Source organism: Malus domestica, chromosome 07 (genome assembly GCF_042453785.1).
Source record: "Malus domestica chromosome 07, GDT2T_hap1".
Taxonomy (NCBI): Eukaryota; Viridiplantae; Streptophyta; class Magnoliopsida; order Rosales; family Rosaceae; genus Malus; species Malus domestica.
The window spans coordinates 35,082,582-35,103,222 of record NC_091667.1 but is presented as its reverse complement, the minus strand read 5'-3'; the positions used below and the strand labels follow the sequence as shown (position 1 = coordinate 35,103,222).

Below are 20,641 nucleotides of genomic sequence, written 5' to 3'. Positions count from 1 at the left end.
AGCCCGACATACCCACGTGGGTGGGCCAACGAAGTTGAGGTGGGCGGGGCAAGTGCACGCGTGATGGGCCTTTGGCGAGTATGAGTTGGACGAGTCCAGTCCACTTCCCTTGTTCCACTCTCACATGTGAGCTCTACCACTAATTTTGGGCTAAATCTTAGGGAAATTTTGAGTTTTTTTTAGGTTTTAACACTTAACCCAATTTTAGAACAAGGGTTCAAAACAATGAGAGGGGAATAGAAAGGAAAATTTAGGACTTACTCCAAAGGTTGGAGTTGGTCTCAGAACAGACATTCAATTGTGGCATCACCACTGCTTAAGGGTGGGGATTAAAAAGCACTAGAATTGCAACCCACTAAAAGCAGAAGGAAAGGGACTTCGGATCCTTTCCTCTTAATCCACCAAGTTTGAAGATCTGGACCATTAAAATTTGATCAAACTGCTAAAATTATTATAATTTTTAAAGTAAGTTTCTATTTATAACTGTTGAATCAAATTTCAATGATCAAACCCAGGACTTTGTGGCCTTTCCTTACTCCTAAAGTGGATGCATGAAAGGCGCCACGTTGGCGCCACTATTCACTGACAAGCAACAAAAAGCCTATCTCTCTCCTCTGGCTACTTCGGGAACTGTCTCACTAGATTTATCCACCACCTGAATCTCACTCACCCAGTCTCTCTCTCTCTCTCTCTTATTTTCTCTCTCTAGGATATTAATTCTATCAGGTTTTGAGAGTGAGAAGACTGTACTTTTACACATTCCTGTGCACGCATGGAGCTGATTGGATCACACTTTTAGATTCGGATCCTCGCCGTCTGCGCCCGGTAGATTCAGTCGGATCCGATCCGACTCGGTGCTCGAACTCGAAGATTTCAGCCACAATTCTGTAATAAATTCAACTTTTTCTCGTCAATTTCATCGCCAAATTTGTTCGAATCTATCTCTTGGTTGCATTTGGATTTGCGTATGTGTTTTCTGCTAGTGAACTTGTCAATTATTTTCCTGTTTGGTTGCCGAGAAAGCTGAGGAAAGTCATAGAAACTAGAAATGTTGTTTTTGAATTTCATCATTTCGTTGTTTAGCTATGAGATTAACTTTAACTCAATTGCGTTAATCTCCGTTAATCGGTTTAGTGGAAGTTTGATCCTATAAAAAAATGGATTATTTTGTAGTTACATTGGCATCTTTGAGTGGTTTTTGATTTGTTCAATGCTATTGCAGAAGATCTGGTGTTTGCGGCCAGACCGGTTTATGTTTAGATGCTCTGCAAAAGTTACATAAGGAGTGTGATTGTTCAAGCTGGGAATATCGTAACGTCTACGAAGGCAAGGGTGCATTTCAACAATACTGATAGAATTTGCGTGCTTGCCAATTCGTGGAACCGAGCATTTAGGTCGAGTTTGAGGATGATGGTTGATACAGGCGCGACGGATGAACAGGGATCCGTTTTTGATGTGCTGCCTGACAAAGATGAGGATGGTGAATATACCAGTGGAGGGTGCAAAAGGTTTATATCGGTTATCCTTATCTGTCTTTATTAATGTGTGAAATCAATAGGCAAAATCGATATCCTTATTCAACTATGAGCAGACCCGTTCGAATATTGAATGATCTAACTGGTGCTGGCTGTCAAAGAATTAATCTTTGGACTTAACTTCGTGTTCCTTTTGTGTCTCATTGACAGCGAAGGTGGAGAACTGAGTTGCGGTTATTCCAGTTTCAGGGGAAAAAGAGCAACTATGGAGGATTTTTATGATGTTAAAATGTCCAAAATTGATGGGCAAACGGTCTGCCTGTTTGGTATTTTCGATGGTTAGATTCTCTTTATCTTCTTTTATTTTAGATAACGGAATATGTTCTGATTACTAAAAGTCTTAAATGTAGGGCTAAAAATCATTCGTCACAATGTATATGAAATGCTGTCTACATAAGAATCCAGAGTGTTTGGACACATGGAATGAATTTAGGTTTTTCGAACATAGTTGCAACCATTTAGTGGCTGAACCCTTAGGAAACTACGGTGGCAAAAGGTTGGGCGAATCTGACTTTTGCTACTTTAGATCTCACATGGTTACTTTCCACGTAAAGGAAATAATGAAAGAAATTATCAATTTAATCATCGAGCCGGTTGATATTACTCGCATATATGTGAGGGTTCTGCTACGCAACTTTGACCTTATTCCTAAGATGTAATTGTCCTGAGATTTCAGTCAAATATAAGCATTTTACCTGTTGGCTGAAGTAGAAAGTACTTGTCCTGTGTATGATGCAAGGTTTTCTAATTTTTCTTGTCTATTTTTACAGGTCATGGCGGTTCTCGTGCTGCTCAATATTTGAAGGAGCATCTATTTGAGAATCTCATGAAGCATCCACAATTCATGACAGACACTAAGTTAGCTATTAGTGCGTCCAAGTTCCTTTATACCTAAATTTGTGCAGCACTTACAATAAAACGTTAGGGTGGCATGGTTGTAGCATGTCCATTGTTCTGACACAGGATCCTCATCCCATATGGGTGGAATTATTTAGTTATGTGCCTCTTAGGTCAGGTGGAAAGAGATAAAATGTTTTTATCCCTGTCATTTCATCAAGCTGTGGGGTTCTGCATGGAACACTTTTTTACCCTGTGACATAGGTCTGTTTGGTTCTTCTGGGTAACTTGGGTGACCTTGCAGGTGAATCATATCAACAGACCGATGCAGACTTTTTGGATTCTGAAAGAGATATATACCGGGATGATGGTTCTACTGCTTCAACAGCAGTCTTGGTTGGTAACCATCTATATGTTGCTAATGTTGGAGATTCACGTACAGTAATATCAAAGGCAGGAAAAGGTATTAATTGAATCATTAGTTATTGAAAAGTGGTTAAAATTTTATGATATGTAACTGAATTCATCATGAAGTATATCGGACACCTTTCCATGCTGAAAATGTTGAATGTAATCATATAGAATGTATGAATTTAATATTTTGATATGCTGGATTTCTAAAAGTAGTTTTCGTTTTTCCCATTTTGGATAGCTATTGCTTTGTCCGAGGATCATAAACCAAATCGAAGTGATGAGAGGAAGAGAATTGAGAGTGCTGGGGGTTTTGTAATGTGGACAGGTAAGACTTCAAAGTTTCTGATTGAAGCAAGAAACTATAATCTCTATATGTTGGCTGTCATTATATATTTATACAAACAAATAATGTGTTATTCACGCATCGGTTGTTTCTCCCAGTGTGCTTATGTGGTGCCTATTCTTGAGTTCATTTATGGGCTTTGAAATTTCTACACGGTTTGCGGCCATCCAATAACAGTTGTAGAGCTGCTTGTTTTACTCTTTTAACAATTATGATAAATCAAGGTAACTCTAACTCACCTACTTTTCTGTTATATTCTCAGGCACTTGGAGAGTAGGCGGTGTGCTGGCCATGTCTCGGGCTTTTGGGAACCGCATGTTGAAGCAATATGTTGTTGCAGAACCTGAGATCCAGGTGATCATCAAAATTCTTACTGTTTGATACTGGATTAACTTATTTCTTTATTTGTTTTCTGTGGGTTTAATCTGTCCGTGCATTGAACCGGTCTTTACTCTTTCTACAATCTGGTCTAGGAGCCTAGTTGTGAATGGTAAATAGTAATTTCCTAGTAATTGTTGCATCCGAGGAGTCTTATTTTGGTAGAAAAATCACAATTTACTTGTTTCGTCATGGATGTTACATTGATTAGTATCCCCTAGATTTGAAGATTTTTCATTCCAAATGTCTAAAACTAAAACCAACACAGATCGGAAGTTAAAAGAAAAGTTTTCAGTAGTTTTTTTTCATTCTATCTCAGGACCTAGTGGTGGATGAAGATTTTGAGTTTCTAGTGCTTGCTAGTGATGGGGTATGGGATGTGCTACCAAATGAGGTAAAATCCTACCCCGGCCATTCACCTGTCCTTCCACCGTCGGACAGTGGGATGAGCAGTTCTTTTGCGTACGTATGTGTAATGATAAGATCTCGTTTTCTTGGCCTCGGATTATCGGTTTGGTTAAACCCTGGCTCCCTGCGTATCTATTTCTCCCTCATGTGTCAGGTTGCTGTTGAAGTTGCCAAAACAGAAGAAGAACCCGAGGCAGCAGCTCGAAAGTTGACGGCGGTTGCCTTTTCCCGTGGCAGTGCAGACAACATAACATGCATTGTGGTGAAGTTCCAGCATGACAAAGCAGGGCCAGCCAGTCCTCACCAAGATTAGAAATTCTGCGTATTGCATGTGCGGATTTTTCAACATTTTTAAGAAAACCGTATTAAATTTGCACATGCAAATGGCCGAATGTGCTTATAGAAACGATAGCAATTTGTTTATTCGTTGGTTTTGTATCGTAACTTTTCGTTTTTGTACGGAGAAGACGGGTTTTTCGACCCGTTCCGCTCCCGTACCTGTCTATGTATTGTATACCTTTTCTGCGTAGCTGTAAAGATGTCGGTTCGGGTGTTTTGATCTTCTGATAGTTCAAATCCTTGTCATTTGGGAATGGAGCTCTTCATGTTTTAGGGGCACAATCCCTAAATTATTGAACATGCGAAATCGGTAGTCGAACCCGTTGAAGTATGTAAGAAAACGGTTGATCAAGAATAGCATATGCTCCTTGATGATCAGGAGTTCGACCTAAAGCCTGTCTGATACTAACCAAAATACACAAGACGTCGTTGCCTTGGCGCGCAAGAAAGTTTACTCCGATTGAGAGCCTTGACCAGGGTCGACAAAGAACTCTTCCACTGCGAAAACAATGCGTAATTTTAGTTTTTGGTTCTCTCCATATCATAGATGCAAGCAAACTAGTAAGAACTAAAGAATGCTCAAATGGAAATATCGAGTGACTAAGCGTTTAAGAGTAATGCGGTTTTACCCATGTCATTTTGCTGCGGAGAATCAAGCATAGCGTCCGAGTCGGAAGGCAGAAAGGGTGAACCCGAATAGTTTCCAAGTGCTCCAAGATCTGTCCATGCAATAAGCGAAAGAAGAATCCATCAATAGAAGAGGAAATAGTTAACAAGCACATGACGGCTTCACAACCCGAGAAGGTTTCCATGAAACTTTTATTAACAACTCTAATTAGTTATACTGCACTGCTTCCTGTTTCTAGAGTTTTTACCTGGTAAGTTTGGCCATCCAGCAGTATCAAAAAGCCCGAAATTCCAGGGTGCCTGCCCTGATAACTTTCCACCATCTGCTCCAATACCGAACCTCTCCAAATTTGTGAAATGAGAAGGAAATGCAGAGTCAAGCGCCGATGTGTCTGCACCTAGCACTGATATTGCTGATGGAGTGTAAGGAAACTGGCCATTGGACACTGATACTGGACTTGAAACCATCTCTGTCTTGATACCACTGTGTCAGGGGTGATCAAGAACATATCAGAAATGAAGGTAGTGCACGTGGGATGAACAGACATAAACTTTACTGAACACGGATGTACATGAATCCTCGATTCAAGTTTAAATTAATCCGACAAAATATAAGAATGTCAAACATTGGCAAGAACAAATTGAAAGTAAAGAAAAAAGTGGTGAGATAGAATCCTCACTCTTGACATAAGTTTAGTGGCATATGGTGGAAATTTCCTTGAGCAGGGATTCCATTGACCAAATGACAACTCGATATGGTGCCCATGGAATTGATTTGGTGATGACCCTTTGACGGAAATGGAGGCTGCTGCATGACGGGGTATCCCATAGGTAAATTGTTAACTGCACTAAATATAAACAAAAGAGGAATAAGGGATCACAGTACATTGAGATTTATGGCATAGACTTCAATTAGCAATAGAAAATGCAACGCAGCGTCTAGTCTTTTCTTAAACAAAAATTTAAAACGCCGACGCGTGCCTAAACATTCAGGTTCTCTGCGAAGAAAATACCAGGCATGTAATGCATTCCATTATGCATAGGAGGCAATGGAACTTCTGGAGGCTCTTGCTGTTTCATCAGCTGGTATTGTTGCTCGAGCAAACGGTTGTACATAACTATTTGATTTTTCAGCTTTAGCCTCGTGTAGTAAGCCTTGAAAAATTCTGCATTTTCTACTTCCAATTTCTGCAGTACTAAACAGACAAAAAAGTATGACAATTAGATCAATTCGGAAAATATAGCAGCAATATAACTACGAAGTCAAAATCTTCTTCTGCACCATCAACTAGTGATACACTGATGCTTATGCATTGCGAACAATGAAGAAAAGTGAAGATGAAACAAAGGAAATTATGTGGTATAATGTAGTGGCATACCCAAGCTTGTAAAGCCAGGCTCAATCCTAGCACGATCTAACAGGGTATCGACGACTTCATTTTTGTTCATATACAATCGCAGACACCTTTCAATCAAATTCTGGACCTACAATGTTCATTAGAATACCGAATAAAATAATGCAATTAAGTTTCATCCTTGGAACAAAATCACACTCAAGCTCAAACAAGTAAAAAAAATGTCTTACAACTTCAATATCTTCACGTGTGACTTTTGTGCTCTTGTTGCTGGAAATAGATACTGAACCAGAGTCCAGCGTAGGGACCTCACTAACACCATTTTGTCGGTCATTATGCGGAAATTGCTTTTCTGTTGATTTCTGTTTATCCTGTGAAAGTCCTCTTGCTTAGTGATACGAAACTCAAAGAAGTATCTTATGAAATAAATGTACTGTTTTGAACTCATCAAAATGTGAGGCTAGCTAGGAGGGGGAAATAATTAAGTTGTATGGTTTATGGCATGGCTAACTATTTTTCCTTCTTTCGACATAGGCCAAACAGAAATGACTTAGGAAAAACAGACGGCCAAGAGCTTTTCATACAACAGCACTGGGTTAGGGAAATTCGGGTGCTATCATTGTCTGTCACATTAATAAAATCAACGATGACTCGCAGATTGAGAATACAAGTAAATGATGCTAAACCTGCAATATCTTCATTTCACTTCAATGCACCTAAACTCTGAGCTTTTGTTTGGCTCGAGATCGTCCCTTCAACTTTCTATGATGGCTAAATCAGAGAGACCAATAAAACCAATAACGACCTGAAATATCATAAAAATTGCGTAAAAAAGGATGAACAATTGGAATAGCATGTTGTTCAAGCGTTTGGATGCCAAAATAACTTTCAAACACAAAACACGGCGTAAATACACTACCACTCATTCAACTAAGCCCTATATGCAGCTCCATGTTTTAGTATTAAATTTATAGAAGATATCCCAAAAAAAATGAAATCGCGAAGAAGACAAAGTAGACAATTGAAGTATTAGTAAATTCACTACCTCAAACCAAAATACGCATAATTATTTGATGTAAACCAAACAAGTAAAATATCGAAGCATTAGTTTACGTCCATTGAACACCAGATGCACATAGAATTCCTCACAACATCAAATGATAAGACAATTTGAATGCCAAATATGCAAGACGGGTGAATTTACATCTAATAACATTAGTGTAACATGCCAAACAAGGAAATGGATTGATTTCACCACTTCCAATCATCCAATTATGTAAAAGGAACAACTTTGTTTTTCTGTTTCTGCAATTGATTGATAAATTTACAATAAATCTCAGAATACCAACACCCAGTGATCACTTTCCCCTGACCCCTTGTTTGGTTGCCAAGAAAATCCAAGAAAGGAAGAAAAGAAAACAACACCTCACCCCCAAACCCAAATCTCCAACTCAATTCTCTTCCTTTCTTTTTACCCTTTTCTCAGCAACCAAACAAGCATCAAACTTTATGAAAAGAAAGCTGAAAGGAAGCATCTTGAAGCAAAAACAAGCAGAGAAATAACCCAGAAAATACAAAATCGTGTGGGAGGCGGAAGAAAGAGAAAGGGTTTGGAGTTACCATAAAGTGGAAGGCTTTGGAGGAGGAGGACTGCTACTGCTAGGGTTTTCCAGAGGCAGGCAAGTAGGCTGCAGGGTTTACCGAAACGTTGCTGTTAACAGAGCTTAAGCAGCAGAAATTTAAAACCAAGTGGGAAGGGAAGCGGTGTGAAATTTTTTTACAATTATCTCACTCAGTGTCACACTCTCAGGTGGTATTTTGTAGTTTGTGTGTTTTTATAGGGGTCAAATTTTGAGGAAGCTGCTTGTACCCTGTGCTGTTGATATTGTACGTGGCTTGGGCCCTTTTGTTTTCATTCTGCTTTTTGGTCACAAATGTATGGTGTCCCATTTCGAACATTTCTTAATAATACGGCTCGTTGGCTGCTAAGATTATTGGACGATATGGATTGATTTATGTCCAATCGAACCGATGTACAATGTTTGACACTTAGAGCAGTCGCACCGTGGGAAAGGGTTCTTAAGGTTATTCACTATTTAATCCATTCCTTCAATGAACAGTAACTGCCTTTTACATCTTCATTCCTACACTGAATAGTCCTAGCAATAGGCAATACAATATTTTATTTATTTATAAAATAATACAAAATAATACAAAACAATTTCTTTTGAGAAAAAGTAAATGACATGGATGTGGCTTTGAAGATGCTGATTTGGCTTTGGCTTCGGCTTGCCTCCTCGTCGACTGGGTCATTTCCATCATGGCTGCTTCGTAATCTCCGTCATCTTCTTCTGTATGACTTTTTATATTTGTTGATGCACAAAACCGGAGGTTTTGGAACAACGTAAATCCGACCGTGAATTTGTAAGAAAGTAAATAACATAAGATGTATCGTGATTCACCCCAATGTTTGAGCTACGTCCACACTGATGTTGATATTGTTTCACTCTGAATGGTGAATATACAAGAATGTTAGAGGCAATGTGTTTTCTAGCCTATTTTCTGTGTGCTCTCTTCCCATGGCCTCAAACTTGGCCTCCATCTTGGCCTGAATCTTGGCCTCCCTTAATGAGGAGAGTGATGAGTCCTTTTATAGAATAAAAGCTCATCACTTATTATATATTTGCCCCTTCATTTATTACATAATTACATTTGAGTCCTCCGAGTATTTATACGATGTCTAAATACGGAGGCCCTAAGTATGGTACAAACAGTAGTCCCCCAAGTCTTCAGTCAAGATAGTCTTTTGGCTGGAGACTTGAAATTCAATTCATGTGTGGGTCGAAGTAACTCGATGTCGTCTAGAACTGAATACTCGATATGAGGCGGTGCTCAATGTGAAATGATGCTCAACTAGAAGTAGCACATGTTGCGAGGCTGCTCGGCTTGTGGCTTATGTTGCCTTGGTTGGCTCGGCTTGTGGTGTTGAAGATGAGAGAGTCCTTTTTATAGAATAATGGCTCGTTCCTCAATACATAAATGATGGGCTAGAGTTGATGCTCGCAGCGAGGCGGTTGCTCAGCAGGCGGCGATGCTCTCTAATGATGGTGAGGGAGTCCCTTTTATAGAATAAGGGATTGCTCCTCAATACATACGTGATAGGTTAAGAGTGATGCTTGCAGCTAGGCGGTTGCTCAGCTGGCGGCGATACTTTCTAATGGAGGTAAGGAAGTCTCTTTTATAGAATAAGGTCTCGTTCCTCAATACATACATGATGGGTTAAGAGTGATGCTTGTGGCGAGACGGTTGCTCAGCTGGCGGCAATGCTCTCTAATGGAGGTGAGGAAGTCCATTTAATATAATAAGGGCTCGCTCCTCAATACATAAGTGATGGGTTAAGAGTGATGCTTGCAGCGATGCGGTTGTTCAGCTGGCAGCGATGCTCTCTAATAGAGGTGAGGGAGTCCTTTTTATATAATAAGAGCTCGCTCCTCAATACATAAGTGATGGGCTAAGAGTCTCTCTCTAATGGAGGTGAGGGAGTCCCTTTTATAGAATAAGGGTTCGCTCCTCAATACGTAAATAATGGGCTAAGTTCCCCAAGTATTTTTCATGAGGCCCAGTTGCGGAAGCTCAATATATGGTACATAGTGTAGTCCTTCAAGTCTTTAGTCAATAGGGTATGTTGGCTGGAGACTTCAAATTTAATCCATGTATGGCGGTTGTTTGGAGCAAGGAACAAAATATCGATATTATCGGCGATATTTCGTCGATAATATCGTTTTTTTGAGATGACGATATTTTTATACTTATCCTCTTAATTATCGTCATAATATCGTTAATATCGTGATATTATGCAAATTTGAGTCTGAGCTTCCGGGTCGACCCGCTTGAACCAGGCATGTCAGCCATACCGAGAACGGATAGCATGTCGAGGGTTTCCTTGTCGACGGAGATCTCGTCGATCTTGATGGCGAACTCCTTGGGGACAAAGTCCATGCGGCGCTCGCGGTCCTCCTCTTGCAACTTCAGGGAAATGCCACGAACCGGGCCCTTCTGGATCTGCTTCATGAGGTGGGTGGAGAATCCGGCAATCTTGTTGCAGAGACACTTGGAAGGGATGATGGCGACTTCCTCGAGGATCTTCTTGTTGGTGTGGAAGTCCAGGGTCATACGCGAGTAGTAGCGCTCAATCACCTGGAGGGAGGATTTCTTCACTGTCTTTGTGCGGACGCGACCCATGGTGGTGGTGGAATTGTGCGGCGGAGCTGGGAAGAGACGAACAGCGGGTAAGTGTGTGTGTGTTCGTGAGATGTGTTGTGCTTGAAAATGGAGAATTACCATGGTGGCTTAGAGGGAGTGATAGAGGAAGATGTGCGGAGTAGACATGGAGGGTTAGAACGAGGGATCAGAAGAGAAGAAGATAGAGGGTTAAACAGAGAAGTTGAGATGATTGATAGAAATTAGGCAGCAGGGAAATCGGGAAAGTGGAAAAAAATGCCTAGTTTTGTGTGAAAGTCTACCACCCACATAGTTAAAAAAAATAAAAAATAATTACCCACTATCAAAGTTGGACAAAGAGATGCAGGAACAAGATCTTGTGAATCCTTCTTCCTATTGTTATTGCTTTGGTCCAATAAATATATTATATAAATGATTAAGATAACATTATATTATTTGTTATGTTTTAAAACAATTTTTTTTTTGGTTTTTTGGTAAATAAATGAAGTAATTGTGACTGACATTGCTAGATCTGGCTTGTATCCTCTTCCAATTTGGATTACTCAACTAGATCACGACGTCTTTTCCAGCAAAAGATTAAACTGTCCTTCTATTTTTACCCCTTAAACTATCTATCTTTTAAAACAATACTATATTATATTCTTATAATATAATATTTTCTTTTCGTTTTCTTTTTAAGACCAAACAATTCTTTTTCTTTTTAAGGCTATCAATGGTATTGAGTCGTTGGATTAGTGTGATCAAAATAGTGGGTGCTGACGTTTTGGGAAGGGCTTTCTCATTAATTTCCCGTTGTTTGTGTAACTTATGTATCTTACCATACAATGTATAAAGTGTAAAATATTGCACTAAGTCATTATATATAAATGATTATGGTGTGTTTAAACTTCTTTCATTAATTACTACATATTTTCTACACTCACAATGTTTGCCAGCTCGCTATATAATCAACTTAAATCAGTTAAATCCATCATGCAATGCATTTCCTTCCAATGTTTTGTGATAAACTAATAGATAATTGACTAAATAAACATCCTGCAAAGTTTCAATAAAAATTTCAAAGTTTTTCTTACAATTTCCGTGGTTTCCATATTATTTTTATCGATATCAATAATATCCCGATATTTCCATCGATATTTCTGTATTTTTGAACTACCGATATTTTCGATATCTTCGATATTTTATACCTTGGTTTGGAGACGGTCTTTATATACCATGCACTGAAGCTTTGTAGGTGAAACTTTGAAAGTGAAGCTTTGAAGTTTGAGCTTTTGTAAATGAAGCTCTTGAAGCTGGAGCTTTTGAAGGTGGAGCTCTGTAAGTGAAGCTTTCGAAGCTGATTGACATGAGTGATGCTCATGAATGTTTATGTTGATTGACATGAGTGATACTCATGGATGTTGAGATGAATGATGCTCATGAATGTTGACATGAATGATGCTCATGAATGTTTATGTATGATTGACATGAGTGATGCTCATGAATGTTTATGTATGTTTGATATGAGTGATGCTCATGTATAATTTTGGAGTACTGAATGTACTTTTGATCACCTAGTTGGTGATAATATCGACAAGCTGCCGAATAATTTTGGAGTATTGGACGTACTTTTGATCGCCTGGTTGGTGATAATAGCGGCAGGCTGCCGAATAATTTTTTATAGTACTTGACGTACTTTTAATCACCTGATTGGTGATAATAGCAGCAGGTTGCCGAATAATTTTGGAGTACTAGATGTACTTTTGATCACCTGGTTTGTGATAATAAAGGGCCTGACTCTTTTGGGCATATGGACCTTCGCCCTCCACATAACATTCCAGCCCATTATTTTGGGCTTGCCCTTTTTTTTTATATGATTACCCTCTGATTGGGTTATACAGATATCTCCGAAAGATAAGAAAAATAAATTACATCATTCAAAAATAAATCCGCCCCTCTGCTCAATGGGTCACGCCTATAATTTCCTTTTATACATGTCATCACCACCGCAATTATGTTTGCTTCTTTTTATCTTCTTTTGCTTTATGCTTTGCTTTTGCTTTTGTTTTTGTTTCTTCTTTTCTCTTTTATTTTCTGCTTTGCTTTTGCTTTTGTTTATGTTTCTTTTTTTCTATTTTCTTTTCTTTCTCTCTGTTCACTGCATCTTTTTTTCTCTTTTTGCTTTTGCTTTCTCTCTGTTTTTCTTTCTTTTGGCAGATGGCAGACAAAAGGAATAATAATAGACTGATTATTGAGAAAGCTTATCTTATTCTTATCTGCTGTCGGTCTGGTCTTCTTGAACGGATTTTTCTGTTTTTCTGCATCTGCACGCCAAACTCTGGGTCCATAAAAGCATCAAAGCCGCCTTTATCAACAACAACGTCAAAGCTCTCATCCTCGAATTGCATGTCAGTGACGTCCATGACTTGCCACTTCATACCAGGGCGTATACGTGCATTGCGGCACAACATGTCGGAAATGGCGACCTTAGATAAGTCAATGTTGGTGATGGCCTTAAATCCGGCATTATAGAGGTGTTCAGATAGGTGGGAAGTACCGCAACTGGGCACCAGTACTTGCAGCGGTAGGGTTCGGGACTCGGGCTTTGGGACTCGAGCTGGAGCTCTATATATTTTTTCAACCGACAATACTAATTCTCACCAAAGGGAACTCCTACTAGGCTGGCCAATCAAAGCATACTGATAATCCTCGTCAATGAACAAAACCCAGCAATCCCCCGTGACAGGAATGATAAGCAGAAATGGCGGAACATAAAACCTTACCTTCAGTTTCGCCTCGTCGCTATTCGGGTCTACCTTTTAGGCGATGTCCTGGATGAACCCCCTATTCCCGTCGATCCAAGTCTTGTTTAGCACATTCACGGTGCCGTCGTCTTTCAGAGTGTAGGTGGCACGCGTGTTCTCATCATTCTTGGGTTGAAACTGCGACGGAACAGAGGCAATCTCGTACCACCGCGCCATGTAGCGCTGTAAATCCAGGCCCTTCACAACTTCCATCGCCTTTTTTGTCGCCTTTGTTGCAGATGAAATGTTTGTGTTCTGGTTTTTTAGAGAGCGAGTGAGGAATTGGTGCGGGAATTTGTCTTGCAGTTACAGGGAGAGACTAAGTGAGAGAGGAGGTGGCTTCGTGGGTTTTCTGGGAAAACTTTGGGTTCTTGGGTTTTTGCAGATTCACAGCGGAGGTGAAAAAACGAAAGAGAACCGACATAGCTTTTCGTGTCGTTTCCCACAGATGGCGCCAAATGTTGATGCACAAAACCAGAGGTCTTGGAACAACGTAAATCCGACCGTAAATTTGCAAAAAAGTAAAGAATACAAGATGTATCGTGGTTCACCCCAATGTTTGGGCTACGTCCACACTGATGTTTATATTGTTTCACTCTGAATGGTAAATATACAAGAATGCTAGAGGCAGTGTGCTATCTAGCCTATTTTCTGTGTGCTCTCTTTCCATGGCCTCAAACTTGGCTTCCATCTTGGCCCGAATCTTGACCTTCCTTAATGAGGATAGTGAGGATTCCTTTTATAGAATAAAGGCTCCTCACTTATTACATATTTGCTCCTTCATTTATTACATAATTACATTTGAGTCCCCCGAGTATTTATATGAGTTCTAAATACAGAGGCCCTAAATATGGTACAAACAATATTAGAGAAATTAGGGATTCGTCTTGCAGCCGAGAGAATGGTTCATCTTGCAAATTGGGGATTCGTTTTACAACGAAAAATGGGAGATTCATCGTGCAAATTGGGCATTCTTCCTGATTCATCCTTCTACCATTTCATGGATCTACAAGCAACAAGTTAAGAGAAAAAAACAGAAAGAGCAAATTTTTTTTTTTTTAATTCATTGAATTTAGAAAATGATGGAGATGGTATTTAAACGTAGTTATCTTCCTGATTCATCTTGTTCCCCCATTTCATGGATGCAAGCAACAAGTTTAATTTTTGGGTGTATGAAATGTTGATTAATTTTAGGATATGGGTTCTTTGAAATAAAAAAAATGTGGCTGACGTCAGCCCACGTCACATTCCTTTCGGGCGCTCTGGCCAGCAACTCATGCCAGGCCTCTCCCTCCAGCCTGCTCGGGCTCGCTTGCCAGCACACGCTGGGCTTCATCACTCGAGCTCTTTGGCCCTATTCATGCGCCTGTCCCTCGGGCTGGAGCACACGGTGGAAGTGCTCTTATTGGTTACAATTTATCAATTAATCTACAAATCACTTTGCAAACGAAATTTGATATACAAGTGAAAGAGGGCGTCTAATTTTGGTTAAGATTTAAACCTTTTATCATATACTTAAAAATTATATTATGTATCAATATCAATGTTTTACCGATATCTTATAAAAATGTAATTTACTTTTCGATTGAAAAAAGAGAATTTAATTATTTAAATATGAAAATGTTTGGAATGTAGGACATAGATAAGGGCTAAGGCTCTCCAACATGCCACATTGTCCCTAAATTCTTCATGAGCCTTACTAGGATACATAAGAAATTTAAATGTAACATTTTGTTAAAAAAAATGTGACAACAAATTAAACTAAACTTACATCCAATAAACTAAATAAATCACAATACGTTTCTTTAAAGTTAATGTATGTGTTGAGGATGGAACTCATGATATGTTCCCACCATACTTTTAGTTTCTCACATATAAAATATGCGATGTACATTTGGCGTAATGGTTATTTTACATCTGGAATATGCGGTGTCCATCTAGCATAAACTCTAGGCCAAGGTTAAAACTTGAGCCTAGTTAGTCAGTGACAATATGTTTCTTTAAAGTTAATGTGCACATTGTGAATTGAACTCAGGACCTGTTTCCATTATATTTTTAATTTTTTCACTGCTACAACGTGCGTTGTCCAACTGGCGTAACGGTTCTCTTACATCTGGCGTAACGTTACTCTTCCATCTAGAATGTTCGGTGTCCATCTAGCGTAAATCCTACGCCGAGGTTAAAATTTAACCCTAGTTAGTCTTCTTGAGTTAGATTAAACCAACCAATATATAAATCTATACAATACTAGAGCCTAGAGGCACCAAAACCCATTCCTACTTTTTCCCTAAAAAATTTCAATTTTTAAGTCTGCAATTAAGAATTTTCCCTAGGGGCTAATGGGTCAGTGTACCTGGTGGTGATGGTCGTCTAAGATTCAAACTCCTTCAAGTCGGTCAGACTCCTCTTCCTTCTTTGTGGGTAAGCACTTTTTCTCTGCAATTTCCGCTTTTGCTCAAGTGCTTTTCTGGTTTTGTTCAATTTTGGGAAATGGCACAGAGCTAGGGTTTGTGAAATTTTCTGAAATTTTGAAAGTGCTAAATTTCAGAACTTTCCCACCCAGACGATGTTACTGAAACCCTAAAAGCTCTGTTTCTGTGAACTCACACAGAAATCTTGTAGTTTTTCAGTAAAGCTTTGAGCTTTCTGAGTTGGTAAATTCTGATCATTATTTTCTTGGGGACTATTTCCTCCAAGTGGGTTTTGGGAATTTTTTTGAAGGGTATTTTTTTTGAAAAGATGGCTTTTGTTTGTTGCATTTTGTTTATGATTTGACATATTGTATGCATTAGGGAAGCTTGATTAAGGTAAAGTTTTGTTAAATTTCCTGTAAGAGTGTGCAATGGCATGCCATATCTGGCTTTCGTAGTTGCTTAGATCTGTTGGAAATTGTTGGGGAAATGTTGTGTTAAGGAGTTCTCTTGGTGTAGTTCCAAGTGTTTGATGAAAACGCATGCCTAGCCCTTTTTTATGAAGCAAAGCCCTTTCGTCCTTTGACGGGGAAGTCTGTGGTTTAAGTCGAAAAGGAGAGATGATTGAGGTCTGTCTTAACTTAAGAAGTCATTGCTACACTGCATCTAGTAGATTTGTAGTTAACTTAGTACATTATCTGTTTCTATCTATAAAAGTGATACTTGTTTCTATTCAATGTGATGGAATTTATTGTTTATAGATTTATAGCAACGGCTTTTTTTGTTTGGTGTTGGTGAGGGAGGGTTTTAAACTCTGTATTTAAACAATGTTTGTTTTGAAATGAGTTTTTTTGTTTCTGCATCGGGTCGGACTTTAAGTTGTTAGCATAATTGAATAACAAGTAAAATAATCTGATGCTGTTTGTTTGCTTTCTCTTTGGATCAGGTATTTAACATCCGTAGTCATGACCGCTTTCTGGGAAGGAAAAATGGCTAGGGGTTGTCGAATGTAATACTTTTTCTCGTATTATGCTTACTGCTCCAGTTAAGTAAAGACTCAGAGGAAGTGTATTGAGACTGTTAGGGAAACTATGGAGTGCAATAAAGATGATGCGGTCAAGGCTAAGGAACTTGCTGAGAGGAAGTTTGCAGAAAGAAATTATGCTAGTGCTAAGAAGTTTGTTTTGAAAGCTCTAAATTTGTGTCCCGAGCTTGAGGGTCTCTCCCAAATGTTGACTATACTTGATGTTTACATCTCTTCGGAGAATAAAATTAATGGGGAAGCAGATTGGTATGGAGTACTTAGTGTTACTCCGTATGCTGATGATGAGACAATTAAGAAAGAGTATAGAAAGTTGGCTTTCATGCTTCATCCTGATAAAAACAAGTGTTTTGGTGCAGAAGGCGCATTTAAGTTGGTTTCAGAGGCCTGGACTTTGTTATCAGACAAGGCCAAGAGGGTAGCATATAACCACATGAGGAATGTACAAGGGTTTCAACGGGAAGCAGTGTCCCGTACTGGGGGTCCGTCAGTGCAACCTAGTGCAAGCACCTTTCAAAATTGTATGAATAGTGTCAGGAAGACTGTAAAAGCGTCTCAACAGGAAGCTGCACACCGTAGTGGAGGTCCGTCAACGCAACCTAGTGCAAGTACCTTTCAGAATGTTATGAATGCGAGGACCCAGCGCGGTTCCACCCATATACCTTCATATGCAAAAGCTGCTACATTTTGGACCATTTGCAACCATTGCAAAACTCATTATCAGTATGTCAGAATGTATCTACATCATCTTCTTGTCTGTCCTAATTGTAAGAAGACTTTCTTGGCTGTAGAACAGGCTCCACCTGCAGAGATTTTCAAGTCGTCCAAGAGCTCTTCTTCCCAGCAGCATCAGAATTCAAGACACTATGCTGCTGGTGGTAACTCAAATAGTTCTGGAAGAAACTGTGCTGCAGCTCAAAATGTAGGAGCTGGGGGGTCTTCAGGTTCTAATTCAAACAACAACACAAACTTGAAGCAGGGCTCTGCCACCAAAGTGACAAGTATCGGTAGCACAGTTGCATCGGGTCACGCTGCTGTGGATGCGGTTCAGCAGGCAAGTGAGAATATGAATAGAAATTCAGAGCGGAGACAGTCAATTGCTGAATGGGAAAGGAGTCAAAATTTGAAGGGAAATCCTACATTGAAAAAGAGAAGAACGGATGATCCTCATTTGAACGGTTATGATAAAAAAAGGCCTAATCAAATGGCCATGGGAAGTGGTGGAGCCGACTTGGGAGGTATATCTGAGTTGAGTAAAGGTAATTCTGGAACGAAAAGAATTTATGATTTCTCTAGTGCACAGGACAAACCTAAGGTCCTCAGAGAGGTTCCGTATCCGGTAATAAGAAAAGTTCTAATTGAGACGGCACTAACTTCAATTCGCAATTTTCTTGCGCGGAGCTCAGCAACTGAAGCAAAGCAGGCAAAGAAAGAGCAAGAAACTGTGAAAGTAAAAAAGAAACAGAAGAGTGTGGTAAATGTTGACACAAGCACAAACAGTGCTCCAGATGTAGAGGATAAGTCACCAATGCCGATCAACGTTCCAGACCCCGATTTTCATAATTTTGACTTGGATCGAACTGAAAGATCCTTTGGAGAGGACCAAGTTTGGGCTGCATATGATAATGATGGTATGCCTCGTTATTATGGTCGAATTCAAAAGGTGATCTCCTTGAAGCCGTTTAAGATGCGGGTCAGTTGGCTTAACTCGAGAAGCAACAATGAATTGGGTACGCTGAACTGGGTAGGTTCTGGTTTTGCTAAAACTTGTGGTGATTTCAGGCCTGGCAAATATGCAATATCTGATACTTTAAATTCTTTCTCAAGCAAGGTTAATTGGACAAAAGGCACACGAGGGATGATTCGCATATTTCCTACAAGGGGTGAAATCTGGGCTCTATATAGGAACTGGTCCCCTGAATGGAATCAGCATACCCCAGATGCAGTAATCAACAAATATGACATGGTGGAACTGCTTGACGAGTTTACTGAGGAACATGGTGTGTCTGTCGCTCCTCTATCTAAGGTCGCTGGTTTTAAAACAGTGTTTCGTAAGCACACAGACCCCAAGGAAGTGCAACGGATTCCTAAAGAGGAGATGTTCCGTTTCTCGCATCGGGTCCCTAGTCACTTACTTACAGGTGAAGAAGCTCATAATGCTCCAAAGGGTTGTTGGGAATTGGATCCAGCAGCTCTCCCTTCGGAGCTTTATCAAGTTATGACAGAAGCTCGTGATGCACCAGTGAAACAGAACGATGGTAAAACAAATGAAGAGATTCCGAAACCTCTACCAATGATGACCGACGACAATGGTACATGCCAAGTCGGCCAAGGAAACTGAAGCTATAAGCGCGCCCCACCCGCAGATTCTGGACATTGCTAAAGATAATACCGGTCTAGATAGGTTTGCCCCTTTTGTTTTTGCTAACCCTTTTTGTTTTTGGTAAGGCCTGTTGCAAGTGTACATGTTACTGCATTATTTGCAGCAATTGGTTAGCAGGTGGTGGTGGTGGTGGTGGTGGTACCATCTTTCTTTTTGCATTTTGTGGAACATGAAAGGTCAGATGGTGATTAGGTTTTAGTAAAGTTGGAAACTTTTGTATACTCTCATGCCTGATCTCTCTGAAAGATAAGGTTCTTTGGCATCATGGGTTTTAACTTTTACTTACATCCTTCAGTGTACAAGTTACTGCAGTAATATTTACTTTTCCATCTGTGAACTATGATTTGGCTCACAGATACATCTTCTCTGTAGCTTAGGGCATTCTTACCAAAAAACCGAGAAACCGGCCGAACCGACCTGGATTTCCGGTTGCCTCGGCCGGTTTAGTTGGTTCGGTGACCGGTTCCTCTCACACGGTTTGTTCCTCGAAGTGTGCCAGTCCCTTACTTATGTGTTGTGAGTTAGCAGATTCCGTTAACAATGGATTGATTAAAAGAAAAATTAATAAAAAGAGCTTGAAAATTTTGAGTTTTGGTAAGGACAAAATAAAAGGTAAAATGAATAGTATCAAGATTGATTTTTTAGTGTAAAAATATGATTTTTCGTTAAAGTGAACAGTACCAGAATTTTGTCGTTAAAGTTCCCTTAATTAAAAGAAAATCAATAGACAAAAGACAGAAGTTTGTAGAAGCAAAAAAGAGATCGCGGAAATCATTTTCATCGTGACAAAGTGAGATGTATTTGTTTTGGTATCAGGAGACCAAGTAAACTGCCAAGCAGCAAGGGATACGTACAATAATATAAGTTTAATGATCTACTTGTCAAAGAAAACGAAAGGGCCAAAAAAAATATTCCATCCCATATAATTGACACCATCTACATTTTGACTAAACGTAGACACTTGCATCTGCCATCAAATGCGTGTAATTGGTGTGCCGGGTGCGTGACCGTGTGTCGACGCGTGTCCACACACACGATCTATGATATTATTGGATTCATCGGAAATGTCAATATTTTTATAGACGATTACATGTTTGTAAATGACTCGTTTGAAAATGATTTTAATATGATTGAAAGTGCTTTAGAGATTTGAGGTAATTGGTGTGCCGTGTGCATGACTATGTGTTTACACGCACGATCTATGATATTGTTGGATTCATCTGAAGTATCAATATTTTTATAGAAGATTACATGTTTGTAAATGGCTCGTTTGAAAGTGATTTTAATATAACTGAAAATGCTTTAGAGAAAATACTTGGATTCTAAAAGCACTTGAAGTGTTTTCTGCAAGAAGCGCATAACTATTGCTTCTTGCATAAAGTATTTCAAGTGTTTTTTTCAAGATTTACTTCCATATTTACTAATGATTGATTCCAAAAACATTTTCACTAAAAGTGTTTGTATCAATTTTAAAAGCACTTCTAAAGGAGCTTAAAGATTTCACAATGTATTTTTACTGTCACAACAAAGTTGTAGCTTATATC

At 39.4% G+C, this 20,641-nt stretch overlaps 4 protein-coding genes across 6 annotated transcripts; 2 read left to right on the top strand and 2 right to left on the bottom strand.

The window, feature by feature from the left end:
* The first annotated feature begins 584 nt into the window (after positions 1 to 584).
* LOC103439854 (probable protein phosphatase 2C 76) lies at positions 585 to 4,474 on the top strand. Of its 2 annotated transcripts, XM_008378476.4 has the most exons (9): positions 585 to 887; positions 1,223 to 1,508; positions 1,686 to 1,813; positions 2,306 to 2,404; positions 2,677 to 2,835; positions 3,025 to 3,111; positions 3,392 to 3,483; positions 3,827 to 3,901; positions 4,070 to 4,474. In XM_008378476.4, exons 2-9 carry the CDS (start codon positions 1,261 to 1,263, stop codon positions 4,226 to 4,228), a joined length of 1,047 nt encoding a protein of 348 aa, XP_008376698.1. In that variant the 5' UTR covers positions 585 to 887; positions 1,223 to 1,260; the 3' UTR covers positions 4,229 to 4,474. The 2 variants fall into 2 exon arrangements, with proteins under 2 accessions (XP_008376698.1, XP_028962034.1); XM_029106201.2 differs by lacking the exon at positions 3,827 to 3,901 and having other exon boundaries at positions 621 to 887.
* An 8-nt stretch (positions 4,475 to 4,482) lies between these two features.
* On the bottom strand, positions 4,483 to 8,046 carry LOC103439855 (uncharacterized). The gene is made up of 9 exons (XM_008378477.4): positions 7,857 to 8,046; positions 6,923 to 7,041; positions 6,467 to 6,607; positions 6,261 to 6,366; positions 5,895 to 6,077; positions 5,562 to 5,724; positions 5,130 to 5,365; positions 4,884 to 4,973; positions 4,483 to 4,752 (listed from the first exon to the last, which is right to left on the bottom strand). Exons 2-9 carry the CDS (start codon positions 6,935 to 6,937, stop codon positions 4,706 to 4,708), a joined length of 981 nt encoding a protein of 326 aa, XP_008376699.3. The 5' UTR covers positions 6,938 to 7,041; positions 7,857 to 8,046; the 3' UTR covers positions 4,483 to 4,705.
* Positions 8,047 to 10,088: 2,042 nt separating this feature from the next.
* Positions 10,089 to 10,580, bottom strand: LOC103440147 (small ribosomal subunit protein eS17x-like). Its single transcript, XM_008378812.4, has one exon. The coding sequence runs from the start codon at positions 10,578 to 10,580 to the stop codon at positions 10,089 to 10,091; it is 492 nt and encodes a 163-aa protein (XP_008377034.2).
* Positions 10,581 to 15,518: 4,938 nt separating this feature from the next.
* On the top strand, positions 15,519 to 19,457 carry LOC103439857 (uncharacterized). Of its 2 annotated transcripts, none has more exons than XM_008378478.4 (2): positions 15,519 to 15,682; positions 16,619 to 19,457. In XM_008378478.4, the coding sequence occupies exon 2, from the start codon at positions 16,764 to 16,766 to the stop codon at positions 19,053 to 19,055; it is 2,292 nt and encodes a 763-aa protein (XP_008376700.2). In that variant the 5' UTR covers positions 15,519 to 15,682; positions 16,619 to 16,763; the 3' UTR covers positions 19,056 to 19,457. The 2 variants fall into 2 exon arrangements, with proteins under 2 accessions (XP_008376700.2, XP_028962033.1); XM_029106200.2 differs by lacking the exon at positions 15,519 to 15,682 and adding an exon at positions 15,750 to 16,301.
* The last annotated feature ends 1,184 nt before the right edge of the window (positions 19,458 to 20,641 follow it).

What these genes read in the sequence shown, in the direction of transcription:
- LOC103439854 (XM_008378476.4), top strand. Translation starts at nt 1,261, where the DNA reads ATGCTCTGCAAAAGTTACATAAGGAGTGTGATTGTTCAAGCTGGGAAT. An exon ending in AGACACTAAGTTAGCTATTA is followed by an intron (nt 2,405 to 2,676) that starts GTGCGTCCAAGT and finishes GTGACCTTGCAG; the next exon opens with GTGAATCATATCAACAGACC. An exon ending in GGGATGTGCTACCAAATGAG is followed by an intron (nt 3,902 to 4,069) that starts GTAAAATCCTAC and finishes CTCATGTGTCAG; the next exon opens with GTTGCTGTTGAAGTTGCCAA.
- LOC103439855 (XM_008378477.4), bottom strand. An exon ending in GCCTGGCTTTACAAGCTTGG is followed by an intron (nt 6,078 to 6,260) that starts GTATGCCACTAC and finishes TTGTCTGTTTAG; the next exon opens with TACTGCAGAAATTGGAAGTA. An exon ending in CCACTAAACTTATGTCAAGA is followed by an intron (nt 5,366 to 5,561) that starts GTGAGGATTCTA and finishes CCCCTGACACAG; the next exon opens with TGGTATCAAGACAGAGATGG.
- LOC103440147 (XM_008378812.4), bottom strand. Translation starts at nt 10,580, where the DNA reads ATGGTAATTCTCCATTTTCAAGCACAACACATCTCACGAACACACACA.
- LOC103439857 (XM_008378478.4), top strand. Translation starts at nt 16,764, where the DNA reads ATGGAGTGCAATAAAGATGATGCGGTCAAGGCTAAGGAACTTGCTGAG.